Source organism: Balaenoptera ricei, chromosome 12, assembly GCF_028023285.1.
Source record: "Balaenoptera ricei isolate mBalRic1 chromosome 12, mBalRic1.hap2, whole genome shotgun sequence".
Lineage (NCBI taxonomy): Eukaryota > Metazoa > Chordata > Mammalia > Artiodactyla > Balaenopteridae > Balaenoptera > Balaenoptera ricei.
Genome location: NC_082650.1, coordinates 9634831 through 9652499, shown reverse-complemented (window position 1 = coordinate 9652499; position 17669 = coordinate 9634831). Strand labels below are relative to the sequence as shown.

The following is a 17669-nucleotide window of genomic DNA, read 5'->3' as shown; positions in this document are numbered from 1 at the left end:
GAAGAACTGAAAAGATGTCATATGTAGAAAATTAAAGCTCCAAGAATAGCCAAGATACTCTTAAAAATGGATGAAGTGGGAAGAGGACTTTTTTGGATATTAAGACTCATTATAAAGCTAAAATAATTTTAAAAGCAGACCAATAGAACCGAATAGAATGGACACTTGATTTATGACAAAGATGGTGCTGAGTACAGTGGGGGAAGAGAAAAGAGCTAGTATTTCCGAAGCCCCTGTCATGTCCCTTCCCAATCACTGCCCCTTCCGTCCCCTACAAGGGTAACCATGATCCACTCCTTTATGGTTATCATTTCCTCACTTTGTAGAGTGTCACCATCTGAGTCCCTACACCATGGTTTTGCTAGTTTTGTGAACTAGCTAAGAACCCTACCCTAAGCATTCTTTCGTGTCTGGCCTCTTTTGCTCAGCCTGTTCAGTCAGTGGTGCTCAGTCAATTGGATGGCATCACTGGGAAGAATGAAATGCGGTCACTACCTCACAAGAATCTGTTGATTTTGTTAGGTTTGATATTGGTATTGTGGTTATGTTTTTAAAACATGGCCTTATCTGTTAAAGATATATAATGAAGTATTTACAGGTGAAATGATATTATATCTGAGATTTCCATTAAAATAAACAAGAAAAAAAAGTAGGATGGGGGAGACTAGATAAAACAAGATTGGTAAAAAGTTGATAATTTTTGAAGCTGAATCTATAGGGGTTTATTAAAGTACTTTTCTTTCTACTTTTTTTCTGGAAAGTTTCCATTGTATTAAGTTAAAAAAAAATTAATTCCAGATGGTTCACAAGTCTAAATGTGAAAGACAACACAATAGAGCGTCTAGAAGGTAACGTAGGAGAAAATCTTCATACCCCTAGCGTGGGGAAGGATTTCTGAAATAAGGCTCAAAACTGACTAACCGTACAAGAAGAGATTGACAAATTAGACTACATTAAAATTAGGAACTTCTGTTTATCACAATAAGTCATTAAAAAAGAAAAACAAGTCAAAGATATGAACATGTATAACGAACAAAGGGCTGGATTTTAGAAGATGGGCAAACCCATACAAACTGATAAGGAAGGTAAAACAGTAGAAAAATAGGGGATTTTGTAACATACCTCACAAAAGAATCTGAATCACCAATAAATGTATAGAAAAGTACCTAATCTCATGAGTAATAAGAAATGCAAATTAAAACCACAGTGAATACACTTGCCAGAAGGCTAAAATTAGAAAGACTGACTATACCAATTGTCTTCTTGGTGAGATGAGGAGTTTCTGGGACTCACGCACACTGCTGGTGGGTGTGAAAGCTGATGAGACCAGTTTGGAAAACAGTTTGGCATTATCTATTTAAACTTGAACAACTTTCCACTCTTGGGTAAATGCCTACAGAAACGCATGCACATATGTGCCAGGAGACATGTACACAGCAGCTTAATCCGTAACTTGGCCAGGACTGGGGGTGGCTACCAGTAGTAGAATGGGGTAAATAAATTGGGGAACAGTCATTCGATGGAATATTGTACAGCAGTGAAATGAATGAACTACAGTGTAACAACAGTGTGAATGTAGCTTCTCAGCATAGGTTGAGCAAAAGAGGCCAGACACAAAAGAATGCTTAGGGTAGGGTCTTAGCTCGTTAATAAAACTAGCAAAACCATGGTGTAGGGACTCAGATGGTGACACTCTATAAAGCGAGGAAATGATAACCATAAAGGAGTGGATCATGGTTACCCTTGTAGGGGACGGAAGGGGCAGTGATTGGGAAGGGACATGACAGGGGCTTCGGAAATGCTAGCTCTTTTCTCTTTCTTGGCTTTGGTGGCAGTTACACAGGAATTCACTTTGTGAGAATTCGTTGCACTGCGTATTTCTGCTTTGGGTACTTTCGCGCGCGCGCGCGTGTGTGTGTGTGTGTGTGTGTGTGTATAACTTGCAATAATTTTTTAATAGTTTATAATATTGGTTCCTGTCTTATATTTTAGAAAAGCTTTAATCTTTTTAAGAAAACAACCTAAAAACTTGAGGCACTTTGTCACATTCGTGGGTGTGTTTATATGGGTGGGGCTTGGGAAAGGAAAGGTGCTGGGTCACCTCACTCTGGAAGGACTTGGGTTCATAAGGACCGTTCTGTGCAGTGACACTGTTTACGTATGAGATGACGTTGGAGATGTATAGGTGCCTGGCGCGTTTGCAGAGGGAGGTGGTGTGGGTGCTGCTTCCTGAAAGTTAGAAGGATAAAGATGACAGTGAGCCGATTCTAGGAGGGAAGTTTGAAAGACCAGTTTGGCTCTGCTCTCCACTTTAACATTATAATGTTCCTATTTACAGGAATGGAAAACTGGGAAAAGGAAGGCTGAGAAAGATGAGCTGGTGGGAGTTATGATATTTTCCACCATGGAACCAGAGGCACCTGACCTGGACTTAGTAGAAATGTAAGAGATGCTGCCAAACTTCCCTTCTCCCCAAACTGAGTCCGCCTCCGTTGCTTACAGGTCTCAGCCAGTCATCAGACTGGAGTGTGTAAAATGAGTGGCGCTTGTAGTCAGATGACGGGAGAGCATCGTTTGTACATGAAACACTGTCTCTCTAACCATAACATCAGTTAAAGTCTGCTTCCTTTTCACCTTGAAGTCAGTGATTTCACAGTTGACATTGTGGTTAGTAGTTGTTTCCAATAAAGGATGATGAGACAGGGCGGTGCCCACAGAATGGTCCATGAGACAGAAATCTCTGTGAACATCGCCTTGAAGGGGGCAATCCCAGACCTGATTTTCCTGTTTTTTTTCATATCCTGTTTTTAATCTTGTCATCTTCTTTTTAACGTAGGCTTGGTTGAAAATCTGGAGTAGTTCCTTTGCTGCATAAAGACTAATAAGAAATCTTAGGCTTTTTTTTTTTAATTTTAAGAAGCTTTTTTCTTAACGTAAAATCATTGCTTATGTGTTACCAAATATATAGATAGTCTTATAACTACCCAGAGAGAAAAATCAATGTGAATATGTTGACCTAAGTCTGTGGTCTTCCAAACCTTCCTCTGTTCATTTGTATCTGAAGGAAAAATTGTTTGTTTAAACGAAAGTGACCTCACACTATGCATTCTCTTTTATAATCTGCTTTTTTCATTTAAAAGTATATTGTGATGATTTTTTCAAGTTGGTGAAAACTTTTTACATCCTTAAGTAGCTGGTATGTTCAGTATCGCTTAGATGCTATGCATCTAGGGTATTTTCTCTGATTCATTAAAGTACTTGTTGGAATGAATGAACAACTACCATTAGCAACCTGTACTACGTTTTTATAGATTCAGTGGTACCTGCAGTGACTGAATTTCACTAAGAAAGATATTCAAGAAATGAAGATTTTATTTACTTTAGAATAATTTTAGTTAAAATTCGCAAGGAATTGAGAGGGGAAGGAAGCAGAGTTAAAATATAAATGGCAGATTTTGAAGTAGTTCTTTAAAAACCTGAATCCAGCCTGTTTTGAAGACTAATTTAGTTAAAGCGCAGTTGTTATAAAACAAGAAACAAGTACCTGTGGTCACGTTTGGTGTGAACTCCCTTGGCCACACGGACTTTTCTCCTTACACCTCATACTGTTTGGATGTTTGATAGTGAAGTCAAGGGCCCACCTCCTCATGTTTTTGCCCCACAGAGAACAGAAGTGTGATGCTGTCGGTAAATTCACCAAAGCCATGGATGATGGTGTGAAGGAGCTGCTGACCGTGGGGCAGGAGCACTGGAAGCGGTGCACAGGCCGTAAGTGCCATCCTTGGCCGCTGCTGGCTTTTGTAGGCAGCGGTGCAGCCTCCGCTGTGGCCTTTGTCGCCCTGGGGAACCGAACCACCTCAAACAGAAGTGCGCTTAGTGAACCAAAGTAATGTCCTACCCACAGCTCTTGGAGGAACCTCACTTCTCAACCCTCGTTAAACGACAGAAAATTGGCTCAAACAAAGCCAGTTCAAGAACTTCTGTGAGAAACACCGTGTTCACTTAAATATTTCCAGTTATTTGGGGTTTGTCATCTGTGGAAGATTAATCTTTTCTGCATGTTTGGAAAGTGCCTGTGGTTATTTTTAATCTCATGATTTTATTTTTTAATATTCATCCGTTTGGTAAGATGGATGACTATTAGTAAGTTGTATATTTGACTAAAGCTCTAATTTTTAGGCAAAACCAGTGGTAGGTGATAGCAGAAAGTGCGTCCATGGGTCAGACTCGCACACTGCTGAGAAGAAAGTGGCGCTGTCACCCTTGCGTTCTGCCTGCTGTTCTACATCCTCAGGAACTTGCTGTCCTCCCTCCCTTCCCTTTGTTTGCAGACCGTCATTCTGCTGAACTGTTTGCCTGTATTCCCCAAACCCACGCCACTCTGGCATCAGATGGGCCGGGAGAGAAGCACACACAGTCCAGTGTCCAGCTGTGGGGATCAGGCCTTGGCTACTGTCAGGTTGAGGGTGGCTGAGTTGAGTACTTTCAACAGAAACCTGCCACCTGACAAAACCTAAAATATTTCCTATCTGGCCCTTTGGAGGATAAAGCCAGGCCTTACACTGAATGGCCCTCCACCATTCACATGACATTTTATATCCACAGAACCATTTGTCGTGTACCAGCTGTTCCTGCTTGAGGGGCAGACACCAGGAGTAATAACAGTTGCTCCTTTCCCAAGGCAGAGAAATACTAAAAATAGAACTGAGCCTGAAAACATAACGTATACAAATGCAACATCAGAAAACAAAATCCGTTTCAAGCCTTTGGTCACAGAGAATAAGTCATGGACAAAAAGGGGAGTGGCACTTCTCGAATATGTAAATGAAGTAATTTAATTTTTTAAATAATTAATTTTAACTGTAAACTCAGCTGTTTCCCTTTTTTTAAGAAAAGTTTAAGTGAGTGCAAATATTACAATAAGATTTTTTAAGGAGATCACAAAAAATCTGGGATTATGGCTTCTTTTAAAGAATCAAATCCTGTATGTCTAACATCTGGTCAGCTCCATGTCCTGTAAAATCCATGGGCCAAGTTTATGAAATAGTAGTAACTCTAGGCTGCTCTCTTTTGTGGGGAAAGGGGGTTGAAGTATTTTGTTTAGAATTTGATTCAGGCATAATTTCTTTTTTCTCACAGAAGAATTTTTTAAAATTCCTAATCTGTGAAGTGAGAGATCTAGCACACACTCCACATGGTGAAGCACATGACAAGTATTTTTAACCCCTGGTATAGAGGCAAAAACTTAGTTACAAAAGGGTGAACAATTTATTAAAATTAAGCTAATATAGTTTGAATTCGTGTTTCCTGATTATTACAGTTTATAGACTATATGTCAAGTTTCTCTGGCCTAGATTTTTTTAAAGAAACATTTGAAGCATTTTTCTTTATTAATATAACACTATCTTCAAATGAAAGTAATGGTTTCTTTTGAAAGGCAGCAGATGTGTTTCAGGGGACTATGTATAGATGCAAAAAAGGTAGCCTAAGATACGAGACTCTTCTCTCGAAAGTTCTCCAAAGTGATCCCAGAAGCCTAGAATTTTAGCGCTAGAAGGAGCCTTAGAGATGATTTAGTTAATCTTATTATTATACAGATGAGAAAACTAAAATCCCTCCTCCCTGATCCTGTGAGGTGCCACTGCCATTTTTCTGCACACCCCATTGCTTTCAGTTTTGTTTTTGTTTTGCAAATAATCATTCATACATACATAGCAGAGTGGGAAAAGCAATGGATTAGGAGTCACAAGTGCCAGATGCACCATTTAGCCATGTGACCCTTATTTTCCTAACCCATGAAATGAAGATGGGGCACCTGCGTTGGTAGAGGGGGTTGTTGTGACGATCAGGTTGGGGTGGTGTACGTGGAAGGCCTCTAACCTAGACGTCATCTTCTAAGTGAGCTCCTGGTGCGCTTTGAGTTCATTCAGTGAATGAGAATGTGGGTGGTGGTGGTGTTCATAGTAATAGTGTCTGCCATTAGTTGAACAATTGATTAATTTAAAACTAAAAACATTAATTGAAGAAACAATCATTAATTTTTAAAAAATCATTTTACATCAATATTTTATTAAGAATATAGACTATTTTGAATCGTTTCAAATTTCTTTTATTGTAATAGTACTTTTAGAAAATAATTGGATCCATTTCATTTTGCTCAGAGGACTAGTTAATGATTTATTCCTTTTCCTCTTTCAGCATTACCCAAGGAATATCAGAAGATAGGCAAGGCCTTGCAGAGCTTAGCAACAGTCTTCAGCTCTAGTGGTTATCAAGGTACATCTTTATTTATTTATTCTTTGGGCCTTGAGTGTCTTATCCACACAGACCGGCCTCCTCAGGCTCTTGTAAACAAACAATAACTGCAGTTAAGCACCCTCCTCAGTGAAGTTTAATCTGCTCCACTGAGGACTTTTGCAGACTCACCTTACTACTTTTGAGAAAAGTGGTGGGTTGTTATAATTTGTTTTTTCTTGCTAGCTTCTTTGCCTTTCTTGGGCTCAGATAGCTCTTGTGTTTTAGTAAAACAGGCCGCTATGGTATGTGACACTCTGCCCTTGCTTCGTCTCTCTGCCAAACTCTGAAGTCAAGTCTGACTGTCAAAAGCCAGATCTTATCAAGGTCATTTGGAGGAAAAATTTTTACTGAGTAACAAGTTCATGTTGCTTTATGTCTCTCCATAACTCATAATTGCTTTCAACTTATCCCATATCGTATATCTTACTTGTGGTATTTTGAGTTCATTGTGCATTTCCATTGACAACACTTATAAGAAGAAGTTAGCTGTTTTCTTTTATATTTTGGTTTATGTTTTCTTAATTTGGCCTATGGAGCAGATAGGAAGTAAAAGTATTTGCCAGGTGAGTGGCACCTATTCAATCTGAGGGCATCCTATCACTTACAGAAATGATAGACTTAGTATTTTCACCGTAGTGTTTATCCTGATACCCAGGGAAGGCATGTCTTTGGAGGTCAGTGTCTGAGTATTTTTAGGAAGAAGAAATTAGTCTCTAACCAAAATGTAAGATCTGGGGCTCCCATATATGAATATTTCTTGTTGGCCTGGCTGAATTGTGTCTTATAATCAGAACTTTTAGTCTGGGCGGGAGTTTAGAGGATTCATTAGTCTGGCCCCTCATTTTCGAGATGAGGAACCCCAGGCCTGGAAAGATAAGCATCTTGTGGCCAACAGGCACATGAAAAGATGTTCAACATCACTAATTAGAGAAATGCAAATCAAAACTACAATGAGGTATCACCTCACACCAGTCAGAATGGCCATCATCAAAAAGTCTACAAATAATAAATGCTGGAGAGGGTGTGGAGAAAAGGGAACCCTCTTGCACTGTTGGTGGGAATGTAAATTGGTGCAGCCACTATGGAGAACAGTATGGAGTTTCCTTAAAAAACTAAAAATAGAGTTACCATATGATCCAGCAATCCCACTCCTGGGCGTATATGCAGAAAAGCCGAAAATTCTAGTTCAAAAAGATACATGCGCCCCAGTGTTCATAGCAGCAGTGTTTATAGCAGCACTGTTCACAATAGCCAGGTCATGGAAGCACCCTAAGTGTCCATCGACAGATGAATGGATAAAGAAGATGTGGTACATATATACAATGAGATGAATGGATAAAGAAGATGTGGTACATATATACAGTGAGATGAATGGATAAAGAAGATGTGGTACATATATACAATGGAATATTACTCAGCCATAAAAAAGAATGAAATAATGCCATTTGCAGCAACATGGATGGCCCTAGAGATTATCGTACTAAGTAAGTCAGACAGACAAAGACAAATATCATATGATATCACTTATATGTGGAATCTAAAAAAGCAATACAAACGAACTTATTCACAAAACGGAAACGGACTCACACACATAGAAATCAAACTTACGGTTACCAAAGGGGAGAGGTGAGGGGATAAATTAGGACTTTGGGATTAACAGATACACGCTTGGCTCTGTTCACTGGAAAGGCTTAGAAACAATTATCCAATCCAGTAACAAGAAGCACCCCTAGCACCACCCGCATGGCGATTTCTAAACATTATGTTCCCCTGAAATAAACGAGAGTTCCTAGCAGAAGAACTCAGATGTCAATTTGAAGAGCCTTCCACTGTCCAATGAAGAGAAAATTTGAGCATTAGTGAAAATAATAACTGCTGTGGAATGTAGCATATCAAATATGTTTAAATTTAGACTTTGCAACGATACTTTTTTAAAATGTTAATCTCAGTTACATTTGGAGGATAGGAGAGAATCAACTTATTATTCTGAAAACTGTAGAGAGAAAAAAGCATTTAACCTGCTCTTCCTATTCCTATACCTCAAGGTAACCAAAAAGTTGATAAAGGGAAGTTTCTCTTTATAGAAGTATTTCAGCTAATAAAGAAGGAGTGATAGAAGTAGAATAGCACCAATTTGCAAACCTGTACTAAAATAAAAGAGCTAGACAATACAGGGAGCAGAGGATTGTGTTATCACCACCGAGACTCAGTCAGCAAAACCCAGACTGTGGTACCAAGGTACATGACCTGGTTTATACACCTCCCAAAAAGAAATTTGCAAGAAAAAAGGATGGAGGAGAAAGAACTTATGTAGGAAACACATCAGCTCTATGCCATGTGGGCTGTCTTTGCATCTTGAGTCAAGCAGCCAACTTGATTGGAGATACCAAGCAGCTACACACTGGCTGGACAGTTTATACCAGGAGCAATTTTCTTTTCTTAGGTGTGAGGTTGGTATTGTCCTTATTTTTTAAAGAGTCCTTATCTTTTAGGTAAAATGTATGGATGAAGTGTTAAATGACCAGTGAAAGGGAGAGGTAGGGAGGAGACTAAAAGATTGGCCATGAGCGGTTAATTGGGACGTCGGGTGATGGGTAAATGGGGGCTTGTTATACTATTCTGTAGATTTTAAAAGTTTGAAGTTTTCCATAATAAATTTTTAAAATAATATAAATGAAAAGGAGATATAAGTTATAACCACTCATATAACTGTAATGATTTTCAGGTGAAACAGATCTCAATGACGCAATAACAGAAGCAGGAAAGACTTACGAAGAAATTGCCAGTCTTGTGGCAGAACAGGTATTAACATAACCACACAGTTCCAGTTAAGACTTTATGCTACCTCATCCACATATTTAATTTAGAACCTGTTTGAAGACAAAGTTTCTAAATGGCTATTCTCTTCTATCCCTGTGTATCTTTGTTAATTACATTGGGTAATAGTATTTCTTAGGCTAAGCTCAAGTGGTGGATAAATTCATCATCAGGAAACCTAAATACCTTCCAGTGTCGATGGTTTGAGTCCATTCTCAGCCATGAGGGGATTAAAACGTACGGGGAAAGCTTTGCTCAAGTCCCTGTTTGGACTCTTGCTCAGCCTATCTGAGCCTTGGTTTCCTGGTCTGGTAAATGGTGATGGTAGCACCTACCTGCAAAGGATCTCAGGATCCAACAGCTAATAAAGAGAGAAAGCCCCTGGTGCGGTTCCCGGCATGGAGCAGGTTTTTGTTAGAGCCACGTGGCTTTTACTGGAGCCTTTAGTAGCCTGATTCCAATTATGTTCATAGATAACAGATAATAAATTTCCTTAAGGGGAATAACCATCTAAGTTGTTTCTTAAAAACCTTTTTTTCAGATGATGACTTGAAATACATGTTTGTATGCACGTACATTCATGTGGTCATTAACTACTCTCCTGATACTTGTAAAAAAAAAAAAAAAGATACATTTTTAGAATTGTGTATACCATAACTATTAAAAATTATAATCTAGAAAAATAGAAAAATTTAAAGTTGCCACTTTCAGTGGTTACCACATGTTTAATAATTTTTTTTATTCTCTGCTAAAATTTAGACATTAAACTATATAAGGTCTTATTTGCTTGTATGTAAACGTACAGTATTAACCAGGTTTTTTTTCTCACAGTGTTGTATTTTGGGCCACCTCAAAATAGCTAATTTTACCAACCAACCTAAAAATTTTCTGTTTTATCATTTTCTTCACAACCTTTGATGAGAATATAGTTCTTGGGGATTATTTTCTTATAGGAAAACTAGGCTGAATGCTTGACACTCAGTAACTTAATGTAGTGCCTGGTGGATTTGGCTGATACAGTCCTCAGATATAACAGTTTTCTCTTCCCTGATTGTCTGAATTCCTCCGCCAATAATAACCAGTCTGTGTCTTGTTACAGCCAAAGAAAGATCTCCATTTCCTGATGGAATGTAATCATGAATATAAAGGTTTCCTTGGCTGCTTCCCTGACATTATTGGCGCTCACAAGGTAACTTGATCATAGAAGTTCACAGACGACATCCCAGGTGAATCAGAACCCAGGCGCACCGCCACCTGCGTGAGCCTGACCCTTCAGTGCCCCCCAGTCAGGAGCTGGTCTCTGAACCCAGCTGGAACGGCTTGGAGTGTTTATCAATAGTGAGGTCCTAACACGTTTAGATACATGGATAGTTTTTTAGTTTCTTTTATTCCGTAAAAAGATTATTTTGAGAGAACCTAAAGTATGATAAATACTCCTTTATGGATATACTTAGGTCAGGTATCAAGCATAATCATCGTGGTGTTTGGCATTCAAGTCAGTGTCAGGAATGGTACTTTCCCTCATCAGTGAGACCCTGTGTGCTGTGTGGGCAGGTCCTCAGAGGTCCTTTCCTGTCCAGATGAAGTAAGTTGTTCTGTCCCCGAGCCTGACAAAGGGTCTCCCAATTAAAATCAAAATGGTCAATATCAATTTTATATGTTTATATTAATAAAAAGGAAACTATATAATTCCCATCATAAAAGTTTTTTTAAGCTAAATAAAAGATTGGTTTGGGGTGTCCTCAGATTTTGATTCTTGTTAATTTTTCTCTCTCTTTCAAAATCTGTGTACTACTTCATTACTGTGGGTATTTTATCAACGGTAGTACTCTAGAATATTGTGATATACTTGGGTTTATCAAGAGAATCTCTACAAAGGCCCGGTCTGTGATCCTAGCAGTCCCGGCAAGTGGGCATTTTAGCATTTGGCTTTATAACTGAAGTATCATGAAGGGGTAGCATAGGTAAGTAAGCTTTGTGCAACTTCAAATAGCTTAGTACAGAACTCAGAACATCTTCTTTATCCACTCATTCATCAGCAGACACTTAGGTTGTTCCCATATCTTGGCTATTGTGAGTAATGCTGCCATGACCATGGGAGTGCAAGATACCTCTTTGAGATAGTGATTTTGTTTTCTTTGGATATATACCCAGAAGTGGAGTTGCTGGGAAAGTAGATCTTAAAAGTTCTCATCACAAGAAAAAAAATAGTTTGTGACTCAGGGAGGAGATGGATGTTACCATACTTACCATAGTAATCATTTTGCATTATAAATATGTATCAAATTCATTATGCTGTGCACCTTAAACTAATACAATGTTATCTGTCAATTATACTGCAGTAAAACTGGCGGCGGGAGGAGGGGGGGATAAAATAAATAAAATGAAAATGAAAATCTCAGGAAAAATCTGAGAACAGTTAGCATGTGGTAGGAGTTTGTGCCTGCCACCCGAGTTCTAGGCGGGGAGCCTGATTAATGCTCTGTAGACAGTGCCAGCGACCAGCGCGATGAGACTGGCGTGGGAAACGTTCGGCAGCTTTTACACCTGTTTCCATCTAAGTATTAATTTAAAATTAATTCAGTGCCTCTTACAGAAATCACAGTAAAGCTTATGATCAGTGCACTTAGGCACCAGCTTATGAAATACTCTACTTTGTAACAGAGACACAGTGCCCCGGCGCATATGCTAGACTCACCTGGGTCAGATGACTTCCTGAACCTAGTGCCTGTTTTCCCATCCTGTACTACTCGTATCATGGCAATGGCTTATACGTATTACAGAAAGAGAGCGCTGTTTAGTTTTCTGCTCTGTGGTAGCATAAAATTGTAGCTTTCAGCTAAGTTATATGTGGCAAGAATAGCAACATTTTTGTTTCCAAGTGACTTACAGGAAGTTACATATAGATGCTTACTTTATGTTCTTATTTTGTGGGGACATTTTCCTATTCAGTAGCAAGTCAGTTATAGAATATGTTAGCTTTGTTATATTTTAAACTAATAATTGATCTTTTTAGATTTGTTTTATTGATACCACTGCATTTTGTATTTATTTCACAGGGAGCGATAGAAAAAGTGAAAGAAAGTGATAAACTTGTTGCAACTAGTAAGATCACCCCACAGGACAAACAGAACATGGTGAAACGTGTTGGGACAATGTCTTATGCTTTGCAAGGTAAGAAGGAAAGGTCTGTGGCTAACTAGTGGAGGTTTTTTTCTCAGCAAATTTTCTATCTTCCTTGCTGGAGAGAAACTCAAATGTGAACAGCAGTTAAATTAATAAGAACTGATTCAAAATATCTTCATAAGCCTGTTGTTTACAGGATCCCAGTGTTAATGAAAAGCTGTAATATTTATTTACTTTTTCACGCATTTACGTGACATAACTATGAATGACAGCTTGATTAAACCTGTACATTTTTATTATTTCTTGGAGACCTTGAAGATTCCTTTCATAACCTTTAATATCAGCCCCTATCCAGATTAGATTCCAGCGTTCAGCTTTCAGCAGCATGTAACTTCCAGGCCCCAAGACCATAGAATGTGAAGGGAGTTTGAACATAGCATTTTTGGCATAGTTTGACTGTTAATAAAGAGAAAATATTAATGTTTTGAGTGTTTTCCAGCAGATAGGAGCAATGAAAGGATTTTTCCTCTTTTGGTGGATGGATAGAACATACATGGGCAAAGGAGGAAGGGGAAGGATGTTCCAGTATGAACAAAAGCACACAAAATAATGGTACCAGATTAGGTCATTGGCCTTTGGGAATAAAACACACTTGGAGAGTATTAGGGGAAAAATTCTGGTGATTGTGGAGGGCCTCGAAAGCCAGGCAGAAGAGTCTAGACTTGCTGTGGACATTAAGAAGACATTAAAAGGTTTTGATGGAAAAACGAAACAAACAAAAAAGCACTGCTCAAGGGAGAGGGTTTGCTAGTGACTGGGGCCAGGGGAGGGCGGGTGCAAATTGGGGACTGACGTTAGTCGGACAGCCCGACCGGAGACCTGGCTCCTGCCGTCTGAGATTTTGAGAACCCGAAGAAGATGAGGTGCTAGGGGAGAGAATGAGGGGTATTTGCGGGCTTTTCTAAAGGACATCCTTCGGGACTAGGGAAGGTGTGGGAGAAGGGAAGAATGTGTGAAAGGCATCCAGAAGTAAACAGGGAAGCCTGACTGAAACTTTGGGCTTTGAAGGGTTTTAAACGGGGAAGTTGGTTTTGAACTTGTGTTTGGGGTTATCCAAATAGATAAGCGAGAAGCTTTGTACAACTTCAGATAACAACATAAAACTCAGAACAGTGAGCTTTTTGTAGGAATTTATGCAGGCAGTTGGCTTTGTAGGTGTGGAGTATAAGGGAAAAGGCGGGGTGCGAGGAGGGGAGGCGATGAGGAGCCCTGATAAGGAGGCGTCTCCCGAGTTGGTGATGGGGTGAGGGTGCTGAGAGGCAAAGTTAGAGACGGGATTCATTTGCTGAATCGGTGCATTCAGCAAACAGGAAGGATGGGCGTTGGACCCTCTGCCTGGAAAGAGCCTGAGTTCTGGCAGCCCTGGGGCTCAGCGGCACCAGGCTCCACTCTGAAGAGGGCCTTGCTCACGTCTCACTCCTCTGCCCAGCTTTTCAGAGTCCCTCAGGAGGCCTGCCTGGGCAGTCTCTGTGCAGGAGGGGGCGTGGCAGCCCGCGGGCGCCTCGCTAGGTCCACAGTAAACAGACTTGACGTTCTGAACTGCAGTCATCTGTAGACGGTGAGACCAAGTCGGTGTCCTGCTCAAACAGTCCTCGCCATTTGGGTGATCATCCGAATTGGGCTTCCTAGGATTTAACATGCCAGTCAGCAGTAATCGTCCATCTACTGGAAAGCGTTGTTTGCCATTAACCGTTCAAATTGTTTTTCTAGGCTCTTTCTAGCATTTTGTCAGGAACTGGCACGGGCCAAGCAGATTAAATCCGGTTGATGATTAATCATAACCGAGCAGAGACACCAGTGGTGGTCGTTTGAAGTCCGGGGGGCACTGACTGATGTCTTGGTTTTGGTTGTAGCTGAGATGAATCACTTCCACAGTAACCGGATCTACGACTACAACAGCGTCATCCGCCTGTACCTGGAGCAGCAGGTGCAGTTCTACGAGACGGTGAGTGGGCGCTGCTGCCGGGCCTCCGCGCGCACGGGGAGGGCAGGGTTCCTGCTCACGTACGCTGACCCTGTGAAGTTAGTCTGCGTGTATTTTTGTTTGGTTTTTTTAAAATTTATTTATTTATTTTTGGCTGCATTGGGTCTTTGTTGCTGTACGTGGGCTTTCTCTAGTTGTGACAAGTGGGGGCCCCTCTTCATTGCGGTGCGCGGGCTTCTCATTGCAGTGGCTTCTCTTGTTGCGGAGCACAGGCTCTAGGCACGCGGGCTTCAGTAGTTGTAGCACGTGGGCTCAGTAGTTGTGGCTCGCGGGCTCAGTAGTTGTGGCGCCCGGGCTTAGTTGCTCCGCCGCATGTGGGATCTTCCTGGACCAGGGCTCGAACCCGTGTCCCCTGCATTGGCAGGCGGATATTTAACCACTGCGCCACCATGGAAGTCCCTGCTTGTATTTTTTAACCCTAACTAATAAACCAAAGGAGGCTAAATATTGAGCAGGGGTTTTTCCAATCTCTTTTAATCAAATCCGCCTTTTCCTCTGAATAACACTGGGTTAAAAGGGGGGTTGTTTTTTTAAGAAGAAGAGTATTAGATGCTGGTTTTGAGGCCCCAAGAAGCCCTTATTGTGTGGTCCCTTTGCCTCCCTCCAGCCCCTCTGTGCGCAGGGAACACTGTGAATGCGATGAGGTCACCCTGCCGTCCCTGCTGGCTCTCAGCTGGGGAAGGAGCCTGGCACCATGCAGGGCAGCACAGACTGGCTTTGTTTGTGAGTGAGGCTTTTGCAGAGGAATTTCAGAAAGAAAACGAAAACGAGAGGGAGGGCGAAACCTTAGATATTTTCACTCAGGAACCAGTAATGAAAATGTTAACTTTTGTACCTCTGCATAGCAATTTTGTTATTTACCAGAGTGTACAGAAAACAAAGATCTAGCATGTATTGAATAAATGGAAACTCAGACATCCGAAGACAAGTTCTGTAACTTACACAATGACCATGTGTTGGCTGCCATGTTTCTTACTAAGTTTTCCACTGTTGCCATGGTGTCATCTCATGTATGTTCAGGGATAATGATAGGCCAGCCCCAGGCCCACATCCACGCACGCGTCATCTTATCTCTGGGTGGACACTGCCGCACGTGTCTCTCCAACGGTCATTCTTGGAAGGGAGCTGTGGCTGACGTGCTCTGTACGTATTGTCCATTGCGTGTCGGAAACAGTTGGTTTCAGAGACGGGCTGAAGGTGCATCCTGTCTCCACACTGTGTAGCAGCAGCGGGGCCTCGTGGGGAGCCGCTCGTCCTCCGAGTCTCAGGAGTTCACAGGTGTCCGCGAGGGCAGGGGCGTCTGGGCCAGCGCAGAGACCGGATCCCCCGGATGCCTGGAGGACAGGCGGATGGTCTAGGAACGACGCTGCACAGCGTGGCAGCAGCTGCGCTGTGGGAATGAAGGAGCGGGGCTTCCTGCGAGCCGGGCACCACCGCGACCGGGGTTCAGGAAGGCCTCTCCACTGCCCGGAGGCTGGGTTGGTGCGGGAGAGACTAGGAGCGTCGACCCGTTCAAGGATTTGAAACTTCTGCCATGTTTAACTCAGAAGACATGGAAATAATAGAGTGCCATGAAGTCACGGTGGGAGAGATGTCTCACAGTTGTTCTGTTTTTCACCAGATTGCAGAAAAGCTGAGGCAGGCCCTCGGTCGCTTCCCGGTGATGTAGGACAGAACGAACGTGAAGAAACGCCGAAGTGCTTCCTTCTGACTTGGGGCAACGCAATTTAATTTTTTCCCTCCATCATCCAAAAAGAAAGAAAGAAAGAAAACCAAAAAGAAATAGAGTTGGAAAAAACTGCATTTCCTTTGTTAAGCTCCTAAATGCATCAGTTCTTTAGGGATAGTCTTTTGTTCATTTCCACATCCATTATTTAAACCAGTGGAAGGAAATTGTCTATTTTTGGAAAGTATTTAAAGTTGTCAGAATTTTGAATGGAAAATTAGGGGTTTCCCCCACTGATATTTTACATAAAAATGTAATTTATGAGTCACCCACGATCTTCCAGTTCTTACCCAATGTCAGATAATTACTAATTGCTTTCTTAAAAATATGAAATACGCCAGAGTAAAAAATATATATGTTTGTATATTTTTATAACTCTTTTCAGCCCTTTGGGATTCCTGTCTATTTAGGAAGATCTACATGCCTTTCGCTGAGATATTTATGACTCAAGTGCTTACGTTTCCTGGAGAGAGAAAGCAAAGAGGGGCTCCTGGGGCTGCGGCCCCTCATGTGCCCGTGACGCACGTGTCCCTTCAGAGGACAAAGCTTGGCCGAACCCCGGGATCAGAGCCCCTGCGCCCACTACCCTGAAGTGCCGTCTGCTGGGAGGAGCGCCTCCCTCCTCGGCTTCTTCCCGAGCCCCGGTAGGGCTGGAAGAATTCACCGAGAAAGCTGGGGACGCGCTCTGCCTCTGCTCGTGGGGAAGGAGCGGCCGCGCTGACCCTGCGCCCGGGAGGGCCGGCCCTGTGGGCAGACGCTCCTCCCGAGCTCTCCACTCGTTTTTAAGTCTCTCGAGGTGTTCAGTGAGACCTCGTGAGAAATGCCGGGGAAAGCGTGATTTGCCGCTTGATCTGATTTAGACTAGCGGGCCAGCGGGAATTATCTGAAAAGATAAAGCACAGGTTAGCAAACCTCTCCCGGCCCCCGAAATGGAAGGAGTTTAGGGGCTGAGGAGGGTGGCAGCCCGCATAATGTGCGGTCATCCCGAGCTTTTACGTTTGAGAAAAAGCGCAGAGCGATGTTATTCCCGACTGTACCCTAAACTTCAGACAGAATTTTCCTGATCACTAGTACTTCCCTTAATGGCATAAAGCCAAACAGGATCTTTGCAAACCGTCAGCTTTAAATCTGGACACTCGCGGACACGGTCTCACTCCCGCAGATGTCGGCGTCCTGCATCCCCTCCCCCTGCTTTCACTCTTCTGACCTGATAGTTACATGATAGAAAATGGAGATTTCGGGCCAGCACAAATAAAGTGAAACCAAAAAATAAATAGCAGAGGAAATCAAATGAACATGAATATGAGAACTTCTTGTTCTTCAATATCACGGGTTTTTTGTTAATGTTTTATAAGAAATTTTCCCTACTTGATTTTCCTTTTATAAAATCTCATAGAACAGTGTTTATGTTACAGCCATTTAATATATGTACAAATTGTAAAGAATATGTATAAATGTTTTACACAAATGTAAGAGCATGTAGAAGCCAACATATAAATAAATTGTTAAAAAACTGTACAGTAAATTCTCAAGCACTTTTTCAAAACACTTTTTGGTGTTTTCGTGTGGTTTTTTTTTTTTTTTTTTTAATTTTTATTTATTTATTTATTTTTGGCTGTGTTGGGTCTTCATTTCTGTGCGAGGGCTTTCTCTAGTTGC

General features: G+C 41.5%; 1 protein-coding gene across 2 annotated transcripts in view; it reads left to right on the top strand.

Annotated features, from left to right (window-relative positions):
- The window catches only part of SNX9 (sorting nexin 9), a 92127-nt gene extending 74603 nt beyond the window's left edge, over positions 1 to 17524 (top strand). Inside the window, exons 12-19 of one of the 2 annotated variants that reach the window (XM_059940924.1) lie at positions 2339 to 2442; positions 3665 to 3768; positions 6199 to 6276; positions 9023 to 9099; positions 10214 to 10303; positions 12174 to 12288; positions 14154 to 14245; positions 15906 to 17524. In XM_059940924.1, the coding sequence (XP_059796907.1) occupies positions 2339 to 2442; positions 3665 to 3768; positions 6199 to 6276; positions 9023 to 9099; positions 10214 to 10303; positions 12174 to 12288; positions 14154 to 14245; positions 15906 to 15953 (708 nt within the window). In that variant the 3' untranslated portion in view covers positions 15954 to 17524. The remainder of the gene's footprint in view (positions 1 to 2338; positions 2443 to 3664; positions 3769 to 6198; positions 6277 to 9022; positions 9100 to 10213; positions 10304 to 12173; positions 12289 to 14153; positions 14246 to 15905) is intronic. The other variant, XM_059940925.1, reaches the window with a different exon arrangement.
- Positions 17525 to 17669: the final 145 nt, after the last annotated feature.